The 23,155-nt window shown below is 41.6% G+C and overlaps 1 protein-coding gene across 10 annotated transcripts in view; it reads left to right on the top strand.

Moving 5' to 3' along the window:
• NRF1 (nuclear respiratory factor 1) overlaps positions 1-23,155 on the top strand; it is a 144,028-nt gene that overhangs the window by 95,276 nt on the left and 25,597 nt on the right. For all 10 annotated transcript variants that reach the window (XM_074379074.1, XM_039472942.2, XM_074379075.1 and 7 more), the window contains 3 exons: positions 681-782; positions 7,772-7,929; positions 18,220-18,344. In XM_074379074.1, coding sequence (XP_074235175.1) covers positions 681-782; positions 7,772-7,929; positions 18,220-18,344 — 385 coding nt within the window. The remainder of the gene's footprint in view (positions 1-680; positions 783-7,771; positions 7,930-18,219; positions 18,345-23,155) is intronic.

Below are 23,155 nucleotides of genomic sequence, written 5' to 3'. Positions count from 1 at the left end.
GAATTTTAGTTAATGATCAGGGAATATTCCTTCTGAATTACCTCTTCTGAGGTAAAACACAATTCGTTTTTTTTTTTTTTTTTAAGACAGAGTCTTGCTCTGTTGCCAGGCTGGAGTGCAGTGGAGTGATCTCAGCTCACTGCATCCTCCACCTCCTGGGTTCAAGCAATTCTCCTGCCTCACCTTTCTCAGTAGCTGGGACTACAGATGCGCACCACCATGCCCAGCTAATTTTTGTATTTTTAGTAGGGACGAGGTTTCACCGTGTTGGCCAGGGTGGTCTCAATCTCTTGACCTCGCGATCCACCTGCCTCGGCTTCCCAAAGTGCTAAAATTACAGACATGAGCCACCATGCCCGGCAAAACACAATTTGTCTATTGGGAACCTCTAAAGCTCAGGTTAGGATGAGAGTAAAAGTTGGTTGACCAGCAGTGGACATGGATGTGGTGATGTGATAGCTCTTCTAATATTAACTTATTTGGTTGAAGTAAAATCCTGAAACTCGTGATAGTCTATGAGCTATAATTTTAGTAAGCTGTGATTTTAGACTTCACAACATAAGGCGTATTCATTGTTATCTGTGCTGAATTTGGGATTAAATGAGTCTTAGCTTCTGAGTAAAGGAGAGGTGGAAGGATCCATCCACTGACACTTAACCACTTTCCATGTTTTTCTTTAGGTTGGTACAGGGGCAACAGTAGCCACATTGGCTGATGCTTCAGAATTGCCAACCACAGTCACTGTTGCCCAAGTGAATTATTCTGCCGTGGCTGATGGAGAGGTAAGAAGAGGATGCTATCTGCATCTTCTTAAATACTTGAATGTATAGTGAGGGAGAAGCGAGGGTCCAGAAAGTGGAGTAGTCTGAACATCTGCAGCACTCTTTCATTTAAACGTTTTGAAACATCAGACCATGAAAGTTTTGGAAAGTGTCTTATGCTATGTGTATTAATTGCAACAGTCAAGATTCATGGATCATTATGACTCCAACTGTCAGGAACTTAAAATTTTACATTTGAATGTATAGCATTTGGTATGATACACAATACAGAGAGATAATCCCTTTAATATTTTTATGCTGTGAATCCCAAAGAATTTCATCTTTGGTCTTTATGAAACAAAAATGGCACATTAAAACTGGAACTGCCTAAGGGAAACCTTCTTTGAAGGGAAAAATATATTTGCAAGTCAGTAACATGATTTATGCCTTTGAAAAGATTTCTTAGAATCCTTCCTTACCAAAATTGGGGTAATTATGGGATGTTAACCTAAAGACAGCCAACCTTTATTGATCACTTGGTGGGCTAAACTCCATACTCGACCCTATGGAGTACAAGTTCTGTTATCATCTTCACTTTAAAGATGAGAAAACTGAAACATGGCGAGCTTAGGTGATTTGCCCAAAGTCTAAGAGCAGTGTTGAAGCTGAATAACACATTGAGAAAAACATTATCTAGGCTCTGAGCCATTGGTAAAGATTCAACAAGTGAAGGAAGGGGTTTGTTAACATCACCATGAGTGTTTCCCCCTGAAGATACTGGTGTGGTGTCCTGAAGTTTGGAAAACAGCCAACAGATGTCAAAGAGCAGTGTCAGGAATAAAGCTAAGAGTATTATCTCACCCTTGCCATGGAGCATTTCCCCTTAGAACACCACAAAGTCACTTTCGTTTGTGCTCCTCAGGAGAAGGGGAGAACTGGCAAAGGTCACATGGCTGGGAGATGGAGGGCAAGTGCACTGCAGGCTCCTGGGCCAGCCTGCACGTACCAAGCCCCTGTGTAGCGGCAGCTGTGTAGAGTTGATTCGCACAGGATCCTTGCTGTCATGGGACTCCAGTCTAGTGGAGAAGAGAGATGTCTACATGAATGAACTCTAGCCCTGCTGTAAGGGATGCTGCAAAGCGTGTGTGCCTCCTTTGTACCTAAGGAGCCTGGGAAAGTTTAGGACACTGAAACCCTTGGTTATTGGGTGAGGAAAGGTGAAGGTTGACAGGATATTTACTTTCTAAGTATAAACACATCATTAAAGGATATGGATTAGCAAAGCAAAGGATTTGTCAGTCCTGGCACACTAAATGCGATGACACTCCTTAAAGTCTGAAAGAGGTGGAAAGACAAGGAGGGGTACAGTTAGATTTGTTTGTTTTTGGCTTAAAGTTATCAACCATATCTCTCTACTGAATGTTTCCTGGTACTATTTAAAGAAAGTAAGTTTGTATTTCCTTTAAAAAACTTTTTTTGACACATAATATGTATAACGTATTTATGGAGTTGTGTTTCTTTTCAGAGTCTCGCTGTGTTACTAATCTGGAGTGCAGTGGTGCTATCTCGGCTCACTGCAACCTCCGCCTCCTGGGTTCAAGCAATTCTGCCCCAGCCTGTCGAGTAGCTGGACCTATGGGCATGCGCCAGCACGCCCAGCTAATTTTTGTATTTTAGCAGAGACAGGGTTTCACCATGTTGGCCAGGATGGTCTGGATCTCTTGACCTCATGATCCGCCTGCCTCGGGCTCCCCAAAGTGCTGAGATTTCATGCATGGGCCACCAAGCCCAGCCAGAGTTGTGTTTCTTAAACACTTCTCTGGGTCTAGGTCCATGAAATGCGCTTTGCTAAATAAGATACAAAAGTAATCAATGTATTCAGATATTCATAGAAAATATTTTTAAAATCTCAGTTGCATATCTGTGGCTTTTCTGGCATACTAACATCATTGTTAAGCCATCTATTGTGGAGGTTGGTGAATGACATATATAAAGTTTTTATAGCCTTTTGGTAAATACCTGGATTCAGTAAGATGAAAAGAAAATACTCCTCCTATACTTCGAGTGAAATGAAAATGACAGAGAGAAAGCCTAGGTTATATCAGAAAGTGACATGTTTAGATTATATTCTGTTTCCATTTGCTGTCTGATTTATCTTAGACGTTGACATAGTTGTTAGTTTTGAACCATAAGAACTGTAATTACTCAAATATCTCCCTGAAGTGGGCTATATACAGCCACATCAATGCCAGTGAAGACGTTGTATCAAGTGACTCGGTAGAAACATCCTATTTCTTTATACTTAGGTCTGTTCTCCCATAGGACGGAAAGTATTTTATAGCAACAAACAGCACCCATACTTTAGCAGTCGTGTGGTCATTTTGCTATCCTAGCCTTCCCAGTGAGAGCTCTCACCATTACCACACTGTCTTCACCGTCCAGTTACATTTATGGGAAGGGTCATTTGGGGGCCTGCTGAACTGAGAATACTCAATAATCTGAGTAGTTACAGAGCAACAAACTCTCTAGCCTTTAGCAGTTAAAAATTAATTAGTGACACAGAACAAGTTACATAGACGTTTATAATTGAACAAGGAAGGCATTTCAAATTAATTTGAAGTCAACTATGTTGATTTTAAAATATACAAATTTTATTTTGATGGCATATTGAAAGATGCAGATGAGTTTGAGAATCTATTCTGCTGTGTGATAAGACCAGGTATTGTTGCTATTAATTGCATTAGGTGTCAGAAAAGGCTAAATTTGGAATAGAATGGTATCTGATGATGTTGGTATATGTAATTCTGTTAGAAGAAAAGAAAGCCAAAGTTCAAAAACATTAGAGACGTGAATTTTAAACTGATCCATCAATATATGTCAGTTTTGAATCGCATGACTCATTTTAGATGCGTTTTTATGAATGTCAATTTACCTTAAATATGGGCAGGCTGAATAACAAGTAGGAAAAACATAAATAGTATTTTTCCTTCCATCCATCCCTTCAGTAAACACTTTTTGAGCCCTGTGCCAGGTACTGTAGATACCATAGATAAAAGATAGTAAAGACTCCCCTTTCCCTTAAGGAGCACAGAAGTAGAGGAAAGCAAAGCACAATTGCAGTGACATAAGGGTCTGTTAGCAGCAAGCCCAGGGTGCTGCGGAACAGCAGAGGAGAGGCCCTCATCTTGGACTTTAGGGGAGTGGAGTTATCTCAGGAAACACTTCCCAGAGGTAGCCCCTGAGCTTAGACTAGAGTAGAGGGGTAAATCAGCAGAACAAAGGAGAGGGATGGGACTTCTGTGTCAGATGGAGCAGCACGTTCAGTGCATTGACTTGTGAAAGCGTGGAACGGCCAGTTTGAAGGGCCACATGGTAGTGGGCCTGTCTCAAATGCATAGTAGCTAATAGGACATCTTCTGAATATCTTCCCCTCCCAGGGACTGTGGTCCTTTCTTTGGGGCATGGTGACATCCAGGCACAGATAACTATACACCAGCCCCCAACAGATGGGAAGGAAGTGCAACAAGAGCTTGCGCAAACACAGTTTAAGAAAACACTGAGACTCAGGAATAGGAACTTCCTGAGAAACATGGCAGGTGATATCAGCACCTGAGCTGATTTCTGGATCACCTGCCCTGTTTCTGAGTAGAAATCTCTTCCTCTGTTTCTCCTCGTATTTTCTCTTCACGCTTTATTGTCATTCCATGCCATATAATTTAACATTCTTAAATTATACTGTATATGGCAGCATTCTAATGCCATTTTCACTGCAAATATCATTGTAACTAAATGTATCTATATTGACTTGCTGCTTTTGGAGTTTGAGGACTTGAGAGAGCTCAGGTGAGAGCAGCAGCATGGGCCGGGCTACAACAGAGGTGCAGATCAGGAAAGAGGAAGACTGTTCACTGGCAGGAGGCAACAGTGCTGCCCGCCCGGCTTCAGTGGATGTTTTGAGTGGACTCATCAGCACCTAAGAATTGATGATAGTGCAGCCTGCCCCTTACGGTGGCAGCACTGGCAGTGATGTTCATTGGAGCAATGAGATCAAAGCAACCAACCTTGGGAAGCAAGAGCTTCGGTGTTCCTAAGAGGCAGCTGTAGGATATCTCTGCCTCAGGAGTGATGGGCCCTGAAGGCTTGGTGGCACAATTTCACTGCCCATGAGAACTCAGGGCAAGCACTAAGGTAGCTCAAAGGAATATATCTTTCTCTGGGAGGCTTTTGGCAAACATTCTGAAAAGCATTATCATAATCTTTAAGTATGATGACAGAACTAAAGCAGGAGACATTTAAAATATCTACCTCCGAGAGCTTGGGGCACTTTCTTTGGGACACAGTAAAAGGCAGGCACAGGATAACTAGGCAGTAGGCCCCAGCATGTGAAGCAGGTATAGCAAGAGCTGCTGCAAGCACCGCTAAGGTCCTGAGACCCAGGAGTCCAAAAGACATATATCCCTGAGCTGACCACCTACCGTACTTCTGAATAGAAATTGCTTTTGCTGCCCCTGCTGCTTTTCAGTTTTTAGGGTGGATAATTAATCAACCAGTATTTATTGAGTAAAACGGACTGAAGTAACTAGATACAGCTATTTCAGAACTGTCTCTAAATGCAAAGAAGTACGCTAAAATCGGTGGTCCTGTACCCCAGGCCAGAGGGAACATTTAGCAATATCTGGAGACATTTTTTACTGTCCTGAATGGGGAGGGTGCTATTGGCATCTACTGGGTAGAAGCCAGGATGCTGCTAACTATCCTGCAATGCACAAAACAGCCCCACCACCAAGGATACCCGGCCCAAAATGTTAGCATGCCAAGACTGAGAGACTCTGTGCTATGTCTAGCAAACCTGGATTCTCAGGTACTCTATCACCAGAGAGCATGGTTTTTGTTTTTGGGTTTTTTTGCAGTGGACAGGGAGAGAGTCTTCATAATTTCTCTTCTACTAAAAAGAAAGCAATTTTTGCTACACCTTAAAAAATTAGTTTCTGAGGCCGGGCACAGTGGCTCACACCTGTAATCCCAACAGTTTTGGAGGATGAGGCAGGCGGATCACTTGAGGTCAGGAGTTCAAGACCAGACTGGCCAACATGGTGAAACCCTGTCTCTACTAAAAATATAAAAATTAGCCGGGTGTGGTGGCACGCGCCTGTAGTCCCAGCTACTGGGGAAGCTGAGGCAGGAGAATTGCTTGAACCAGGGAGGCGAAGGTTGCAGTGAGCCAAGATCGTGCCACTGCACTCCAGCCTGAGAGATAGAGTGAGACTCTGCTTCTAAAAAAAAATTTGTTTCTGAATTTAGCAGTTTCCATCAAAAATAAAAATGCCAAAATAAGTATGATCTATAATTCTACCTCTAGACATTTATCCTATAAATAGACTCACATGTGATATACAAAGTATAGTAGTATAATAAGGATCTTCATCACAGCACCGTTACTAGCAAAAGACTGGAAACCACCTAAATGTGCATTAAGAGAAGACTTGTTAAATAAATCATGATGTTTCTATATAATGTGATGCTTCCCAGCTCTTTGGGAGGCTGAGGTGGGCAGATCACCTGATGTCGGGAGTTCAAGACCAGCCTGACCAACATGGAGAAACCCCCATCTCTACTAAAAATACAGAATTAGCCGGGCGTGATGATGCATGCCTGTAGTCCCAGCTACTCGGGAGGCTGAGGCAGGAGAATTGCTTGAACCTGGGAGGCGGAGGATATGGTGAGCCAGTATCGTGCCATTGTACTCCAGCCTGGGCAGCAAGAGCAAAACTCCATCTCAAAAAAAAGAAAAGAAAAGAAAAGAAATAATGCAATGCTATGCAGCCATTCTTAAGAATCACGAATGAGTAGAGTAGTTTTATATGTTCCAAAAATGGAATCATTTCAGAGATGTACTGTTTGTGAAAAAAGCAAGATACAAAAGATATGTCGAATCTGCTGCCATTTTTATTTTAAAGAGGAGGGAGTAGAAAGGGGAAATAGGGGGTGTATGTGTGTAAATATACTTCCATATAGAGGGAATAGCTCTGCAAAGGTACACTGGAAAATGGGTGTATTACATGGAATATTGTGTAATGATAAAAATAATAAAAGAAAAACAAGGAAAATAGGCACAGTGGGCAAAGTATATCAGACCTTTGGGCAAAGGGTCTAGAGTACTGGTATCATATTCCCTTTGATACAGTTTGAAATTTTGGTATAGTTTGAATTTTTTTTCCTCCCATGGCCTATTTCTAACTTTTAAACTTCATTTATTTACTTATTATTTATTTATTTAAATTGACGAAAGTTGTATATATTTATCATGTACAACATGTTGTTTTGATATATGTATACACTGTGAAGTAAATTGAGAAGCATATTTAAAAGTTTACAATGGGCCTGGCATGGTGACTCACACCTGTAATCCCAGCACTTTGGGAGGCTGCGGTGGGTGGATCACCCAAGGTCAAAAGTTCAAGACCAGCATGGCCAACATGATGAAACACCATCTGTACTAAAAATACAAAAATTAACCAGGAGTGGTGGCACACACCTATAGTCCCAGCTACTCAGGAGGCTGAGGCAGGAGAATCACTTGACCCAGGAGACGGAGGTTGCAGTGAGCTGAGATTGTGCCGTTACACTCCAACCTGGGCAACAGAGGGAGACTCCGTCCTCCCAAAAAAAAAGGGTACAGTAGAAGTTCTTGCTTTCTGTCTCCCATCCAGCTTGTTTCCAGCTGCTCTCAACCCCACACATACAATGCAGAGAACATATTCAGTGGCTTCTTTTGTGTGTCCTTCCAGAATTTCTTTATGCAAATGCAAGCAAATTCAGGTATATATTCTAATACCCCCTTTTTTATGCAAAAGGTAGCATGCTTAAAACTCTGTTCTGTACATTGCAGGTCATGTTAACTTTAAAGAGTATGTGTATTTAGCCAAAAAGTAGCAATTATTAGAAAAATTACTTTTAAAATTGTACTTTTGTGGTTTAGTTTTTTTATAATCTTGTCCTTTCTGCCTCAGGTGGAACAAAATTGGGCCACGTTACAGGGAGGTGAGATGACCATCCAGACGACGCAAGCATCAGAGGCCACCCAGGCAGTGGCATCGTTGGCAGAGGCCGCAGTGGCAGCTTCTCAGGAGATGCAGCAGGGAGCTACGGTCACCATGGCGCTTAACAGGTGGTGGCAAGAGTCCGGGAATAAATGAGGATCGTAAATCTGTCCCTGCAGATATGGGTGGAGGCCTCTTAAAGAGAAATGTATCTCAATTTGCCACAATTGGCAGTTGGAACTTAACTCTCTCAGCCCATAAGATATTGTAGTTTGGCCTATAATAGGTCAGTCCCTACCAAGAAAAATTAAACTTCTTTCCTTCAGGTGTGCTTAGGAAAGGTGATGTGAAATGGAATCCTCCAGTAAAAGGTAGTTTCCAAAACTCAATTGTATTGTTTCCTGCTTAGTTCCTTCTACTGGCTGTGGATGGAAAGATCATCTCCGTATCACTCTTGACACCACCCAGCCCCAACAACCAGTGCAGCCTTTCTGACCTCCAGCCCAGGCCTGCTGGTCAACCCTTCCCCTTTATCCTATTCTGTGTCCATTAACCAGAAGCAACAAGGCTTGAGTGCTTTGTGTTTTCAAGGGATACAGAACAAATTAAGACGCTTCAGATTAATTGTCCTTTTACCCTACAAAAGAAATTGTATTTTTGAGGGGGTATTCATCCATGTTGAAGCATCAAGCAGCTGATTTTACTTGCTTTTGAGAAAATGTGTTGCCCTTGCTTATCAGTGAGCTCAAGATAAGTAAGTTTTGGGTTATTGGGGAAAATGATGAACTTTTCTCTTGAGGTATGTTAGGAAGGATGCTGCCGAATGGGTTGCTCCAAGAGGTGGTTTCTAAAACTTGATTGTACTGTTCCCTGCCTGATTCCTTCTACTGGTGTTGACAGGAAAGATCAGCTTCATATCATTCTCCCTCTTCTTCATTCCTGATGCAGTTGTATTTTTAATGAACTCAGGCAATTTTAATTAATGGTCAAAAGTGTGAGAACTGACACCAGACTACTTGGGTTTGAAGCCCAGCTCTGTCACTTACAAGCTGTTTGGCATTGAGCAGTTCATTTGAACTCTCAGTAGCCAGGATCTCCTGTTCTGTGAAATGGGGGTGATCACAGTGCATGCCTTCTAGTGGTGTTATGAGAATTGAGCTGCTCCATGTGAAATCCTTAGGTCAGTGCCTTGCATGCAGTAAGGCTGCTCTTCTCATGCATAGCAGCTGTTAATGCCTGATAGTCACTGAGCTTTGGTGGCATGCCAGCACGCTACTGGGTAAGGTTGTAAATAGAGAAAAGGGTGCTCTAGCATATACTCTACCCTCAAAGAAATCATACTCTTACTGGGGAGACTGCCTTAAGTAAAACACTTAGCAAACAGTGTGACTTAGAGAGTGTAACTCACTATTGAATTGTATGGTAAAGACTATGAACATAGTAGAAATTCAGAGGAGGGGGATCACCTCCCCTAAATATAAACTCAGTGAAAGGTTTAGATTGATCATGATAGATGCTAGAGAGCTGTGATGGATTTGTGTACAGTTCACGGTATGAGGCTGTATAGTGCAGGGTTCCAGAGTCATACAGATTCAGGTTTGAATCCTGGCTCCACCACTCAGTAACGATTTGACCCTGCGAAACACAACCTCTGAGCCTTGTTTTCCCTGTTGTTATAATGAGGATAATACTCATCATACAGAATCATGTATATGAGATGATACAGATAAAATTCTCATTGCAGGGTCCAACCCATAGTTAGCACTTCAAGAATTATAGTTATTATCATTTAAGTTCTATTTTAAGAGTTGTCTCTTCTGAATTGATTATAGTGAGAGGAGATTAGATCAGTTAGGAAGAGGCACTCCAGGTATGCCTTGTTAAGAAATTAAAGTAGTAAGAATGGAGGTAAAGTGATTCATTTTAAAGGAAGTATGGCCAGGGCTTGGTAGTCGATTAGGAATAAGAAACTGAAACACACACACACACACATACACATAAACTCTCTCTCTCTCTCTCTCTCTCTCTCTCTCTCTCTCTCTCTCTCTCTCTCTCTCTCTCTCTTTCCCTCCCTCCCTCTCTCCCCCCTCCCTCCTCTCTCTCTCTGTCTCTCTCTCTCTCTCATCTTCTCAGAGTTACCCAGCTAGTTCCTAATGATCAGAACGTTTTTTCAGCCCATTGAGCCACGTTGGTCTTCATTTCTTTTTTTCCCCTACTCACGTATATACCCACCATGTTGCTTTTCAGTAACATGAAAGTCTTATTTGGTTCCTTACACTTGGCTCAATTCTACCCCTCCCTTCGAGAGAGACACTCAGATAAACTTCCTGAAAGGCATAGCCAAAGTGAGACCATCCCTCACTTTAGTTCAGAGCCCCCCACCCCACTGTAGCTTGAGGCCTAACAGGCGCTCATTAAAGACCAGCAAAACTTGATTTCATTGAGACTTGCAGCCCACACCTTGGGTATTCCAGTGAAGTGTCTATGCCCTGGGAACTCTCTACATGGTGGAAAATATGAGGCACTTTGGGCTCCCTTTGTTGTAAAGACCAGGGCTTATTTCTAAAGGCAAGAGGGTAATGGTATCCCCTGAGGGCTTGTTAACAAACTCAGATGCAGCTGAGGTGGCTACAGTGTTTACTCCAAAGGAAGGAGAATGTGTTCACTGTGGCATAGAGGAGGAATAAAGAGATGTTGAAATCTCATTGCAATCAGGTAGTTCGATGCCCCAGTGAGTGTTAGGGGTTGGTGTATTGCAGCTTCTGCTGGGGATGAAGAAACCAAGCTTGGCAGCAGAGACTAGACTATAGCAGACTCTTAGGGGAACATCAGGGCTTTCTGAACCCAAGAGAGGTAACCCACCGTCTAATATCTTAGTCAGGAGGGTTGGATGTAAGACACAAGTCCTTGACATTTGCTTCCTTGTGGACGAGATGCACTAGAATCATTTCGTCCCTACACTCTGAGCCTCTTCACAGAATTAATGCTGGAAGTCATCTCAGTGAGAAATACACAGAGAAATCTGGTCTTTGTTCCTGTGATGACAAAGCAGTTTCATAATCTGCCCTCTTGCAGCTTGTCTCTGTTTCGGGTGGAGATAAAACAAGCATGGTTCTCTAATAACCACCTGCACCTCTGCTGCAATGTAAACAGCAGATGTGGGCTCAGGGGAAGAAGGGAGAGGAAGCTACGTGCAATGGCAGGCTGGGGAGTAAGGAGACAGAGGGGCTCCTTCATCTTGTACAGGGTAAAATGCAGTCAGGACAGTTGCAGGACAGACTTGTTTCTCAATCATGCCGTTAAGAGAGTTTCATACTGCAAGTCACAACAAGGGCCCAGGGCTCCACAGCCTTTAGCCCACCCTGGCATTCTAACAACCCCAAATGGGTATGGAGAAATTATCCTTTAAAAACCTAAAAACTATGTTAATTTTCAATTTCAAAATAAAGAATAAATCAGAACTTTTGGAAAGGAAATGAGAAGGGAATCAAAGTGAACAAATGAGCAGAACATCACAGCTTTAAAAAAAATGTGTGTGTGTATATACATCCATACATATAGATACATATGGCTTATATGTATAAGCTATTTAGCCTGAACAACCTAAGAGGAAAGGAAGTGATGTCATCATTTGCTTGTGAGACAGTGATTAATTTGAATTTTCAATTCTTTGGTTAAGCTGTCCTGGACTTGTAGTTCCTCTTAAACATGTCCTTCTACAAAACCATTTCCTCAATCTGGCCAGGATAGTTCTTGCATGTAGAGATCATGATATGGCTTTGTAGACTTACTCTACATTTCTAAAGTAGTGGAAACGTAATTGATAGTATATTGTCAATACTGAGACAGTATTTACTGTGTGTCTGCTGTGTGCAGTGCTGTGACTCAGTGCTATGGGGAAATACTTAGATAAATTCCTCTTCTCAGGGAATTTTAGAATGTCCTTTTTTTTGTTGTGAAGATTTTGCTTTTAAAAAGTGAGTCATATTTTGAAAGAAAAATTGCTCTTAATCTTTAAGATGAAAATATTATTAACTTAAAATTAGACATATTATTAAAATAAAATGAGGCTTTATATACGCACTGGTATTTGTCCAATAACATGGGATGGAAAACTTAGATCAGAATTCTTGTCTGGAATAGAGGTCAGGGATGGTACAACTGCTTTTCTTTCCTACAGGTAAAGATTAGACACAGATAAAAGGTTGATGGAAACCTCTTATTTGTAGCTCTGGTTTTGAAATGACTTTTGTCTAAAAATTGTAAAGTGGGTCTAGCTCAGGGACTTTTTAATCCCATTCACCTTTTTAAATGAATGTAATCTTTTTCTAGCAGTTTAGTTTGATCATTCCCCATAAAGTTGAGTGTAAAAGGTTAGAATCACTCTGGAAATGATAGCTCCACTTGCCATAGGCATCATCATTTTCTTTATGCCCTATGTAAAGACCCTAACTAGGGGCAGAATAACTAATCATACTGACCTGTCAACCTGTCACCACCATTGCATTGGACCCCTCAGATGGCATTCCAGATTGTTTCAGGGTGTTGCTGATTTTCAGCCTTTCTTCTACCATACCATATTATAGAAAGAAGTTAAAGAAAGCAACTTCAAGTTTTTAGGGCTTCAAGTAGAATAAAATGAGTGTGATGAGGTACAGATACACTTTCATGTCCAAGCTTGAGGAGCTACCCTCACCCTTCGTTGCCCATGAAACTAATCCTGCAAGAGTGTGTTCAGGAGGTACAGGAGGGGCAGGATGTCACCTTTGATGGCTATAAAGATGAGATTATTGTAAATTAAGAGAAGAATTGTAGGGAATAAGCAGTCATTGAGGTGACCTTATAGGATCATATTTCCATATAAACTGTTCTCAGTTAGTTTTCTTCTTTGGACTATCACACAGCTTTTCCCAAAGAACATACTTTTCTACTTTCCATAAAGCCTCAGGTCACAGTGTAAATATTTTTATCATTAATCATTGACAGGTGGATGCTGTAAAATTGGCTGGTCATATATTTACTTATTTATTCTCTTTTTTTCTCCGATATAGGTAATTAATGAAATTTCCCAATTTATTAATGTAAATTTCTTTTTTTTTTTATTTTATTTATTTTATTTTTTTGGAGGCAGAGTCTCACTCTGTCACCAGGCTGGAGTGCAGTGGTGCAACCTCGGCTCACTGACACCTCCACCTCCCAGGTTCAAGCAATTTTGCTGCCTCAGCCTCCCGAGTAGCTGGGACTACAGGCGTGTGCCACCACGCCTAGCTAATTTTTGTATTTTTAGTAGAGACAGGTTTTCACCATGTTGGCCAAGATGGTCTTGATCTCTTGAGCCGCCTGCCTTGGCCACCCAAAGTTCTAGGATTACAGACGTGAGCCACCACATCCAGCCCTATTAATATACATTTCTTAGCAAAATATTAAAAATTAAGGCCTTAGGTACTAAAAATTATTCATTAAAGTCTGTCTAATAAGTACAAAGCTCTTTAAAATTAAACTCTATCATGAAAAATGTAAAGAACAGCCTTAGTAGTAATTCCAGATCAAGGGTCCCCTTGGTCTCTGAGTTCACATTACAGATATTATGGATGACTGGCTGTGGATGCCAGATCACCAGGAGGTGTGTCAGCAGAGAGCATGAGCTCAGCTGTAGAGGCTGCCTGTAACTCAATGATTTTGCTCAGCTTTTTGCACAATTTTAATATGTCCCAATTCTTTTATGAAGGAAACAAATAAATGTAAAATATGTCATCATGACCTTGTAAGTCAAAGGGAACCTGGAAATTAAATTTTGTTTATTTTTTCCACGTGAAAGCAGTTGCCATATCTAAACAACTCAAAAAAAAGGGAAGAATCAATTTTGCATTTAATTTATCATTTTGAGTAAATGTCAGAGAATATCTACATGGAGGAAATAGAATGCTGAGTGAAAAAAGCGAGCTTTTAAAACTATTTGTACGAAAAGGATATTGACAGTAACTAGTAGCCTTATGAAGAAAGAATGATTTTAGTAACGGTAAATACATTAATATTATTAAGATGTCAGCTGGGCGAGGTGGCTCATGCCTGTAATCCCAGCACTTCGGGAGGCCAAGGGTGGATCACCTGAGGTCGGGTGTTCGAGACTAGCCTTACCAACATGGAGAACCCCCATCTCTACTAAAAATACAAAATTAGCCAGACATGGTGGCGCATGTCTGTAATCCCAGCTACTCAGTGGGGCTGAGGTAGGAAAATCACTTGAACCTAGGAGGCAGAGGTTGCAGTGAGCCAAAATTGTGCTATTGCACTCCAGCCTGGGTGACTGATTTTTGTATTTTTAGTAGAGACAGGGTTTCACCATATTGGCCAGGCTAGTCTTGAACTCCTGACTTCAAGTGAACCACCCGCCTCGGCCTCCTAAAGTGCTAAGATCACAGGCATAAGCCACCGTGCTCGGCCCTTCTTTTTTTTTTTTTTTTTTTTTTTTTTTTGGTTAGAAATAGAAAAGCCTGTCCTAAAATGTCTGGAATCTCAAGGGACCCTGAATAGAAAAAAGCAAAACTGGGCCAGGCGTGGAGGCTCACACCTATAATCCCAACACTTTGGGAGACCAAGGCAGGTAGATCACTTGAGGTCAGGAGTTTGAGACCAGCCTGGCCAACATGGTGAAACCCTATCTCTTCTAAAAATACAAAAAGGAAAAAAGAAAAATAGTCAAGCATGGTAGCAGGTGCCTGTAATCCCAGCTATTCAGGAGGCTGAGGCAGAAGAATTGCTTGAACCCCAGAGGCAGAGGTTGCAGTGAGCTGAGATCAAGCCACTGCACTCCAGCCTGGGTAACAGAGCAAAACTCTGTCTCAAAAAAAAAAAAAAAAAAAAGAGCAAAACTGGAAGACTCACACTTTTTATTTCAAAACTTAACACAAAGCTGTAGTAATCAAAACAGTATGGTACTGGCATAAAGACAAACATATAGACCAATGGAATAGAATTGAAAGCTTAGAAATAAACCTTCACATACATGGTCACATGATTTTTGACAAGGGTGCCAAGACCAGTCAATGGGGAAAGGACTGCATTTTCAGCATTGAAAACTATTAAGAAAACTGTATATCTGCATACAAAAGAATGAAATTGGACCTTTACCTAACGCCCGTGTATAAAAATTAACTCAAAGTGGTTCCATGACCTACAACTATAAAACTCTTGGAAGAAAACATGAACAAAACTTCATGACATTGGATTTGGCAGTAATTTCTTGGATATAACAAAGAAAAAATAGGCACAGGATTTTATGAAAATTTTAAAAATTTGTACATCAAAAGACACTATCAACAGAGGAAAAAGGCAAGCCACAGAATGGGAGAAAATATTTGCAAATCATATCTGATAAAGGATTGATGTCCAGAATATATAGAGAACATCTAAACAACAACAAAACTCTGTTCAAAAATGGGCAACGGTCTCGAATAGACATTTCTCCAAAGAAGATATCAGATGGCCAGTAAGCACAAGAAAAGATGTGCAACATCGCTAATCAAAAGTACAGTTAGATATCTCCTCACACCCATTAAGATGGCCACGATCCAAAAACAGAAAATGACAAATGTCGGTGAGGATGTGGAGAAATTGGAACCCTTGTGCACTATTGGTGGGAATGTAAAATGATATAGCCACTGTGGAAAACAATATGATAATTCCTCAAAAGATTAAAAATGGAACTACCATATGTTGCAGCAAATCCACTTCTGAGTATATATCCCAAAGAATTGAAAGCAGGATCTCAGAGAAATATTTATCTGCCTGTGTTCACAGCAGCATTATTTATTCACAATAGCTAAAACGTGGGAGCACCCAGGTGATCATCAGCAGATGAATGGGTACACAAAATGTGGTATATTCTACACAATGGAATATTACTTACCCTTTAACAGGAAGGAAATTCTGACAAATGCTACGACATGGATGCACCTTCAGAACACTCTGCCAAGTGAAATAAACCAGACACAAAAGGACAAATACTGTGTGGTTGTACTTATGTGAAATAGAGTAGTCAAAATCATAGAGACAAAAAACAGCTGTGGATCTAAGACTTAAAACTATCAAACTCTTAGAAGAAAACATGGGACAAAACATAATGACATTGGATTTGCTGGTGATTTCTTAAATACGACAACAAAGGCACACACACCTATAGTTCCAGCTGTTTGCATCAGGAGACTAAGGCAGGAGGATCACTTGAGCCCAGGAGTTTGAGACCAGCCTGGGCAGCATAGTGAGACCCTGTCTCTAAAAAATAAAAACAAAAATGAAAAAAATCATTGAGGCAGAAAGTAGAATGGTGGTTGCCAGGGGCTAGGGAGATGGTAGAACAGGAAGTTTAATGGTCCAGAGTTTGAGTTTTACAAGATGAAGAGAGTTGTGGAGATGAATGAAGGTGGTAGTTGCACAGCATTCTGAGTGTATTGAACATCCCTGAACTGCACACTTAAGAATGTAATTTTATGTTATGTGCATTTTACTACAAAAAAATAATTTTTAAAACTGTACAGTACAATCCTAATGATTATCTTTTTAAAGTTGTAGTTAAGATTAGAAGGAAATAATTACGATATTTTAAATTTTCTTTTATACTTGAGTTTGCCCAAGCTATCTATAAAAACAAGTATATTGCTTTTAGTATCAGAAAAAGAGGCCGGGCGTGGTGGCTTAAGCCTGTAATCCCAGCACTTTGGGAGGCCAAGGCGGGTGGATCACGAGGTCAAGAGATCGAGACCATCCTGGTCAACGTGGTGAAACCCCGTCTCTACTAAAAATACAAAAAATTAGCTGGGCATGGTGGTGCATGCCTGTAATCCCAGCTACTCAGGAGGCTGAGGCAGGAGAATTGCCTGAAACCAGGAGGCGGAGGTTGCAGTGAGCTGAGATCGCGCCACTGCACTCCAGCCTGGGTAACAAGAGCGAAACTCCATCTCAAAAAGAAAACTGTAAAACACAGGCATAAAAATTAAAAAGCAAGACAAATTAGTAAGAAGGGGAAATTTTTCTATTTAATGAGACTTTTCTGTCCATTCAGTTTCTTTTACTGCTTCCTAAAATCTTTGCAGTGACCAGGAGGTCTTTTGCAGGGGAATTACTCTATCTGTTGTCTTACTTGTCTGCTGACTGTCTTAGGTGAAGGAGACATTACTGGGTTTGGTACCTGTGGATTTGCCCACAGCCCTAACATGTTTACCCCAATTAGTCCCTGTCCCCTTACCCACTTAACAGCTTGTGCTTGCAAGACCACTGCCATGTTACAGCTAAGTCTGCAGCTTCAGAGCAAAGCTGACTCAACTGGCTTATTTATCCACTTCGGCTAACTAAATGGCACCACCATCTCTATTCCATGCCCACTTTTTTTGTTGTTGTTGTTATTTTTTCTCCATGCCCATTTTCAGTAGTCCCTGAGTAACTGCAAATTGACACCTGATACTTTCCCAGAAGGGATCATGAATTTGCCTGTTTTTTCAAGGGATCATGAAATTTGGATGGCAAATTATAATCTTAGAATTGTCAGAAATTTTTCTTCCTTACTGGCCCATAAAAATAATAGTATGTCTTACAGTTTGTAGCATCATAGGATCAAGAAAAATGGGTATTTATGCATACAGTAAAAGCATACTGCAAAGAAAAAGAAAAATGAGACACACACTGCTAAAATAGTACTTACTACAAACAAATAGTTAATGTCTCTATTCTACAGAGCATTTGTGCAATGTAGGGAGGTTTATTATTTTGTTGTATTTATAGAGGCAAACAGTTTGGACTTGTAGTGCTAATTTTACATTTTAAGTCTTTGTTTTAGTCCTGCTGCATATACACTGGGTCAAAAGGAAGACTTGGACTTTTCAGGATATTAGTCACCCATTACTTTGTATTTGAAAAGCATGACTGTAAGTCAAATTATTTAATATGAATTGAAGAGTAAGTCCAGGTTGCTGCTAACTCCTCATGTTATCATTCATCCTTGGCTATAAAAGGACAGTCTCAGATGGTCTGCCTTGTGTTACTGTAAGGAGAAAAGAGAAAAGGAAAACCTTGTGATTGACAACCAAAATGGCTTTTGCATTGTGAATATGGATCAGAGCTTCCACTATGGCTTGCAGGCACTGAATTGATATTGATAAGGAAGAAACTGATAATGAGTGCCTTCTGTCCTCAAACACTCATTACCTAGGTTCAGAGAAACTCTAGCCATTAATATTAGCATTTCAGAATTCCTCTTGGCTTTATCCATTAGCACTGTTATCACGTATTTGCTGGTAGGATCACAACTATGGAGTCAGTAGAGAGACCCACGGAAGGCATTGAAAGGATGGTTTGTCTTGGCTGCAGTGCTGTCCCTCTCTTCATCTTACACATCCCCCTCTCTCCTGTTCCTGTACCCGCAGCGAAGCTGCCGCCCATGCTGTCGCCACCCTGGCTGAGGCCACCTTACAAGGTGGGGGACAGATCGTCTTGTCTGGGGAAACCGCAGCAGCCGTCGGAGCACTTACTGGAGTCCAAGATGCTAATGGTAAGAGAGCATAAATATTTTATTGAATTTCTTCCCTGTTTCCACTTAAACCTTCCTGACGTGACTGGCAACAAACCCTTCAGAAAGAGTGTGAGCTTTGATTTTTTTTCTTCATTCATAGGCATTTGATGCCTAGGAATATTCTCGGAGCCTGTGATTCCTTTCACTAGTAGGAGACATGGGGGTTCCTGAAGGAAAATGCCATGATAATGACTACCTAATTGAATTGTTACTTAAAAGGGATTATCTTGTTGTGACAAGACTTGCTGAGAGGCACCTTAAAATTTGCTGTGAGGCACATTTTGTCTTTTAGTTATCATCAGGTAGGGTAGATCAGTGTCCTTTACCGTAGCAGAGACTCTCCCATGGGCAGGACCGTCATGGAATGTTCTGACTACATCAAGGAAGGCTCCACCGTCTCACCTGTGCTCAAGGTCAGGCAGCAGGCTGTGATGCTGGTGCCTCTCTGGTTGGTACTGTGGTTCTGCTTCCTGTTATATGTAGCCTCACCAAGGACCTCTGGATTTAGCCAATTACATGACCCCACCCTGCGCTTCTTCCCCAGCTCTTTGACTTCCTGGATATTGGTGAATAAGAGACGAAATTCATAGAAATACAATGGCAAAAAGATACAATTCCAGCCCAGCTCTTTGGGTCCACTTGGTAAGGAGTCAGTTGGCAAGACTTAGGCTGTTCAAGGAAGTGCCTCAGAAGTCTGGGTCAAAGAGGAGGGCCACATATTTTCTGTGAGATCCTATGTGATTGTTTGTTACATTTTTAAATAATATATAATTAAGCAGAACAAATTAAATACTCCATGGCTTTGAGGAAATTGTTGCTTTAAGGTCCTGGAATGAGGCCGGGCATGGTGGCTCATGCCTGTTAATCCCAGCATGTTGGGAAGCCAAGGTGGGTGGAACATCTGAGGTCAAGAGTTCAAGACCAGCCTGGCCAACATGCCAAAACCCTGTCTCTACTAAAAACACAAAAATTAGCCAGGTGTGGTGGCATGCGAGGCTGAGGCAAGAAAATCTCTTGAACCCGAGAGGCAGAGATTGCAGTGACCTGAGACTGTGTCACTGCACTCCAGCCTGGGTGACAGAGTGAGACTCCATCTCAAAAAAATAAATAAATCCTGGAATGAAGATAGATAAATAACATTCTTCCATCATTTAGGCAGAGGTTCATTAATGGCATTAGTGGCACTTTGTTAATGGTAGGTCCCTAAGAACTGAATGCTTTCTTACTTGGAAAAGTCTTTGAAGAAAAACATACTGCTGTGTCCTCCTTTGGAATAGGAGGAAACAAAGTACCTCTGTTCCCCCAGAGAAGAAGAACATAGGAAATGCAAAGAGCCATCGTGGCGTCTGAGAATTATTTTCCAAAAATGCCAAACAAATTCAATTCTAAAGCTATAGCCCTACTTTTTCTGTAGGGCAAGAGGCTTTCATGAACTAACCTAAATCTAGACAGTTGGTCTGAGCCAGAATGCTGCAGGACAAAGGACATCTTATAACCACACATGTTCAGAATGAAATGGACCATGGTTGGAATTAAGAAAAACCTCTCTCTCTAGTTAGAATCCGACTTCTATTTTTTTACCTTTTTCTATTCCTCATCAGAGTCCTAATCCACTCTGAGCAAAGGATAGGATATCTGGCTATGTGGCATTCATCTGAAGTGTGATTGCTATTATTCACTATGGAACTGCTAAAAATAACTTCCTATGTGGGTTCGGTAGGAAACTTTATTATCCATTCTAATCAACTTGACCTGTCTGAGAGAGAACAGACTGCTTTATAGTTCTGGCTCCCCTCCAGCATCACCTTTTCAGATGGATGAATTTATAGGTAAGTCTAAGGACCATCTGGCTCTTGGCCAAGTAGACCTGTTCAGCCATATAATAAAGTTGACCCACGCCCGCTATTATTGATTACTGGAAGCCGCCTCTTTTCAGTAGCATTGGGTTGTGTGAATCATTTGGTGTGATTGCATGTTGTTGGCTATATTTGTGATCTGGGAATATTCTGGTTTACATCCTAAAAGCCAGTAGTTCCCCCAAAGCAGGCCATCCGCAGTCTATGACTGCCAATATTTGCTGAACTCAGGCCTCGAGAGTTGGAAGTTATCCTTTTCTCAATGCAGCTTTTCTGTATCAAATCAGACCCTTGAGTTGTGCCATATCCCAGCAGTTTTTGGCAAAGGCCAATCATTTCATCTGCCCTTGGAAATCCAAAGAATTAATCTAATATTGGACGTGATCCAAATAACTTTGATAATCCTTCTGTCTTCTAAAATTTTTACCCACAATGCTAGGATTTACTTCAGGATTGGAACCAGATATTTCCCTCTTAATCAGCAATTTTGATATCTGGCTAGACTTTTAGAGGTTCTCTTTTTCATCATTCTTTCGAATTGTGTCCTGTTGCCAGTGTTTGTCACTTCTTTTTTTGTGGGAGAGGGCGGGACAGTCTTGCTCTGTCACACAGGCTGGAGTGCAGTGGCATGATCTCGGCTCACTACAACCTCCACTTCCCGGGTTCCAACGATTCTCGTGCCTAAGCCTCCTGAGTAGCTGGATTACAGGCATGCCACACCATGCCTGGCTGATTTTTTTTTTTTTATTGCATTTTAGGTTTGGGGGTACATGTGAAGAACATGCAAGATTGTTGCATAGGTACATACCTGGCAGCGTGATTTGCTACCTTCCTGCCTGGCTAATTTTTGTGTTTTTAATAGAGATGGGCCATGGCTGGTCTTGAACTCTGACCTCAGGTGATCCACCCACCTCAGCCTCCCAAAGTGCTGGATATACAGGCATGAGGCACCGTGCCTGGCCTATGTTTGTCACTTCTGAGCCGACAAGCTTATGGTATCTGCCAGTAGGTCACTTTTTTTTTAAACTTGTTTCTTTTTTTAATAGAAATGAGGTCTCTCCATATTTCTCTGGCTGGTCTCAAACTCTTGGGCTTGAGCAGTCCTGCCACCTTGGCCTCCCAAAGTGCTGGGATTATAGGCATGAGCCACCACAGCCCAGCCAGTCCAAGTTTTTTAAATCAGAAAGTTTATTATCAGGAAGAACCAGATGAGAGCAGAACAAGGTGCTGTTTGTTGACGTAGAACTAACTTGGAAACAGATACTACTTAGGGGAAAAAATGTATCCCATATTTCAGAGTATGGTTTACATAAAAATGAGAATAACAGATGACTCTTCTAAGAGCAATTTGGATATTATTCAGTCCTAAAGTAGCATTTGTTGGATGGAACTAGCAGGGATAGAGGACCACTGCATGTGGAGCTTGATGAAGTCCATAACCACATTGGACTTCATTGGCTGGGGCAGGTGAGGTTATGAAGCAGTATCCTGGGGATGGTGTTTTTCAAGTTAGAGATAATAGGCCAGGCACAGTAGCTTATGCCTGTAATCCCAGTGCTTTGGGAGGCCGAGGTGGGAGGATTGCTTGAGTCTAGGAGTCCAAGACCAGCCTGAACAACATAGTAAGACTCCATCTCTACAAAAAATTTAAAAACTTAGCCAGGGGTGGTGATGCACATCTGTAGTCCCAGCTATTTGGGGACCTAAAGTGGAAGGATTGCTAGAGCCCAGGAAGTCAAGGCTGCAGTGAGCCATGATCACACCACTGCACTCCAGCCTGGGTGAGAGGTAGAGACCCTGTCTCAAAAAAAAAAAAAAAAGCCAGATGCAGTGGCTCACACCCATAATCCCAGCACTTTGGTAGGCCAAGGCAGGTGGATCACCTGAGGTCAGGAGTTCAGGACCACTTGACCAGCATGATGAAACCCTGTTTCTACTAAAAATACGAAAAATAAGCCAGGCGTGATGGCAACACCTGTAATCCCAGCTACTTGGGAGGCTGAAGCATGAGAATCACTTGAACCCTGGAGGTGGAGGTTGCAGTGAGCCAAGATCATGCCACTGCAATCCAGCCTGGGTGACAGAGTCTTTTTTTAAAGACTCCATCTTTAAAAAAAAAAAAAAAAAAAAGATAATGACCCATGCATGCCAGAAGTTTAAATTCTGGACCACCAAAGCAGACCTGACAAAGACATTGCACCCAGCACCTGTGCATCCTGAAGACTTCTTTCTTCTGGACGTCTATCCCAACACTAAAGGAACTACCCAAGCACTCACATTACTTTATTTTCGTGTTCTCTGTCTTTTTCAATAGGCTTTGGTCTCTTAAACCATCAATATAAAGATTTTCACAAGTGCTTTTCATTTAGATGCAGGTAAAATTGCCTAAGGCTGGGGAAGGCTACTAGATGAATTCCTTCCTTTACTTCTTTGTTTGTTTGTTTTGAGATAGGGTCTTGCTCTGTCACCTAGGCTGGTTCACTGCAGCCTTGACCTCAGGCTCAAGCTATCCTCCCACCTCAGCCTGCTGAGACTCGGGGACCACAGGTGTGCACTGCCACACCTGGCTAATTTTTTAAATTATATTTTTTGTAGAGATGGGATCTCCCTTTGTTACCCAGGCTGATCTCAAACTCCTGGGCTCAAAAGGATCCTCCTGCCTTAGCCTCTCAAAGTGTTAGGATTATAGGCATGAGCCACTACACCCAGCCCTTTACTTCTTTTTTTGAACACAGTTATCTCAATACTCTTTTCATCTTATACACCTTAATGTAAGCAGTTATGCAGTTCAGCCCATTTGTTTTTCTTCACTCTACCTTCCTCTCTGCTGGTCACCAGAACCCCCTGTGTTCCAGGACTCTGACCTTCAGGACCGACAAATAGGGGCCTTCACTACAAATACAGGCCTTCACTAGGGCTTCAGGAGCTCTTTGT

The sequence above is a fragment of the Saimiri boliviensis genome, chromosome 10 (assembly GCF_048565385.1).
Source record: "Saimiri boliviensis isolate mSaiBol1 chromosome 10, mSaiBol1.pri, whole genome shotgun sequence".
Taxonomy (NCBI): Eukaryota; Metazoa; Chordata; class Mammalia; order Primates; family Cebidae; genus Saimiri; species Saimiri boliviensis.
Note: the sequence above shows the minus strand (reverse complement) of the source record. Positions and strands in the feature narration are given on the sequence as shown.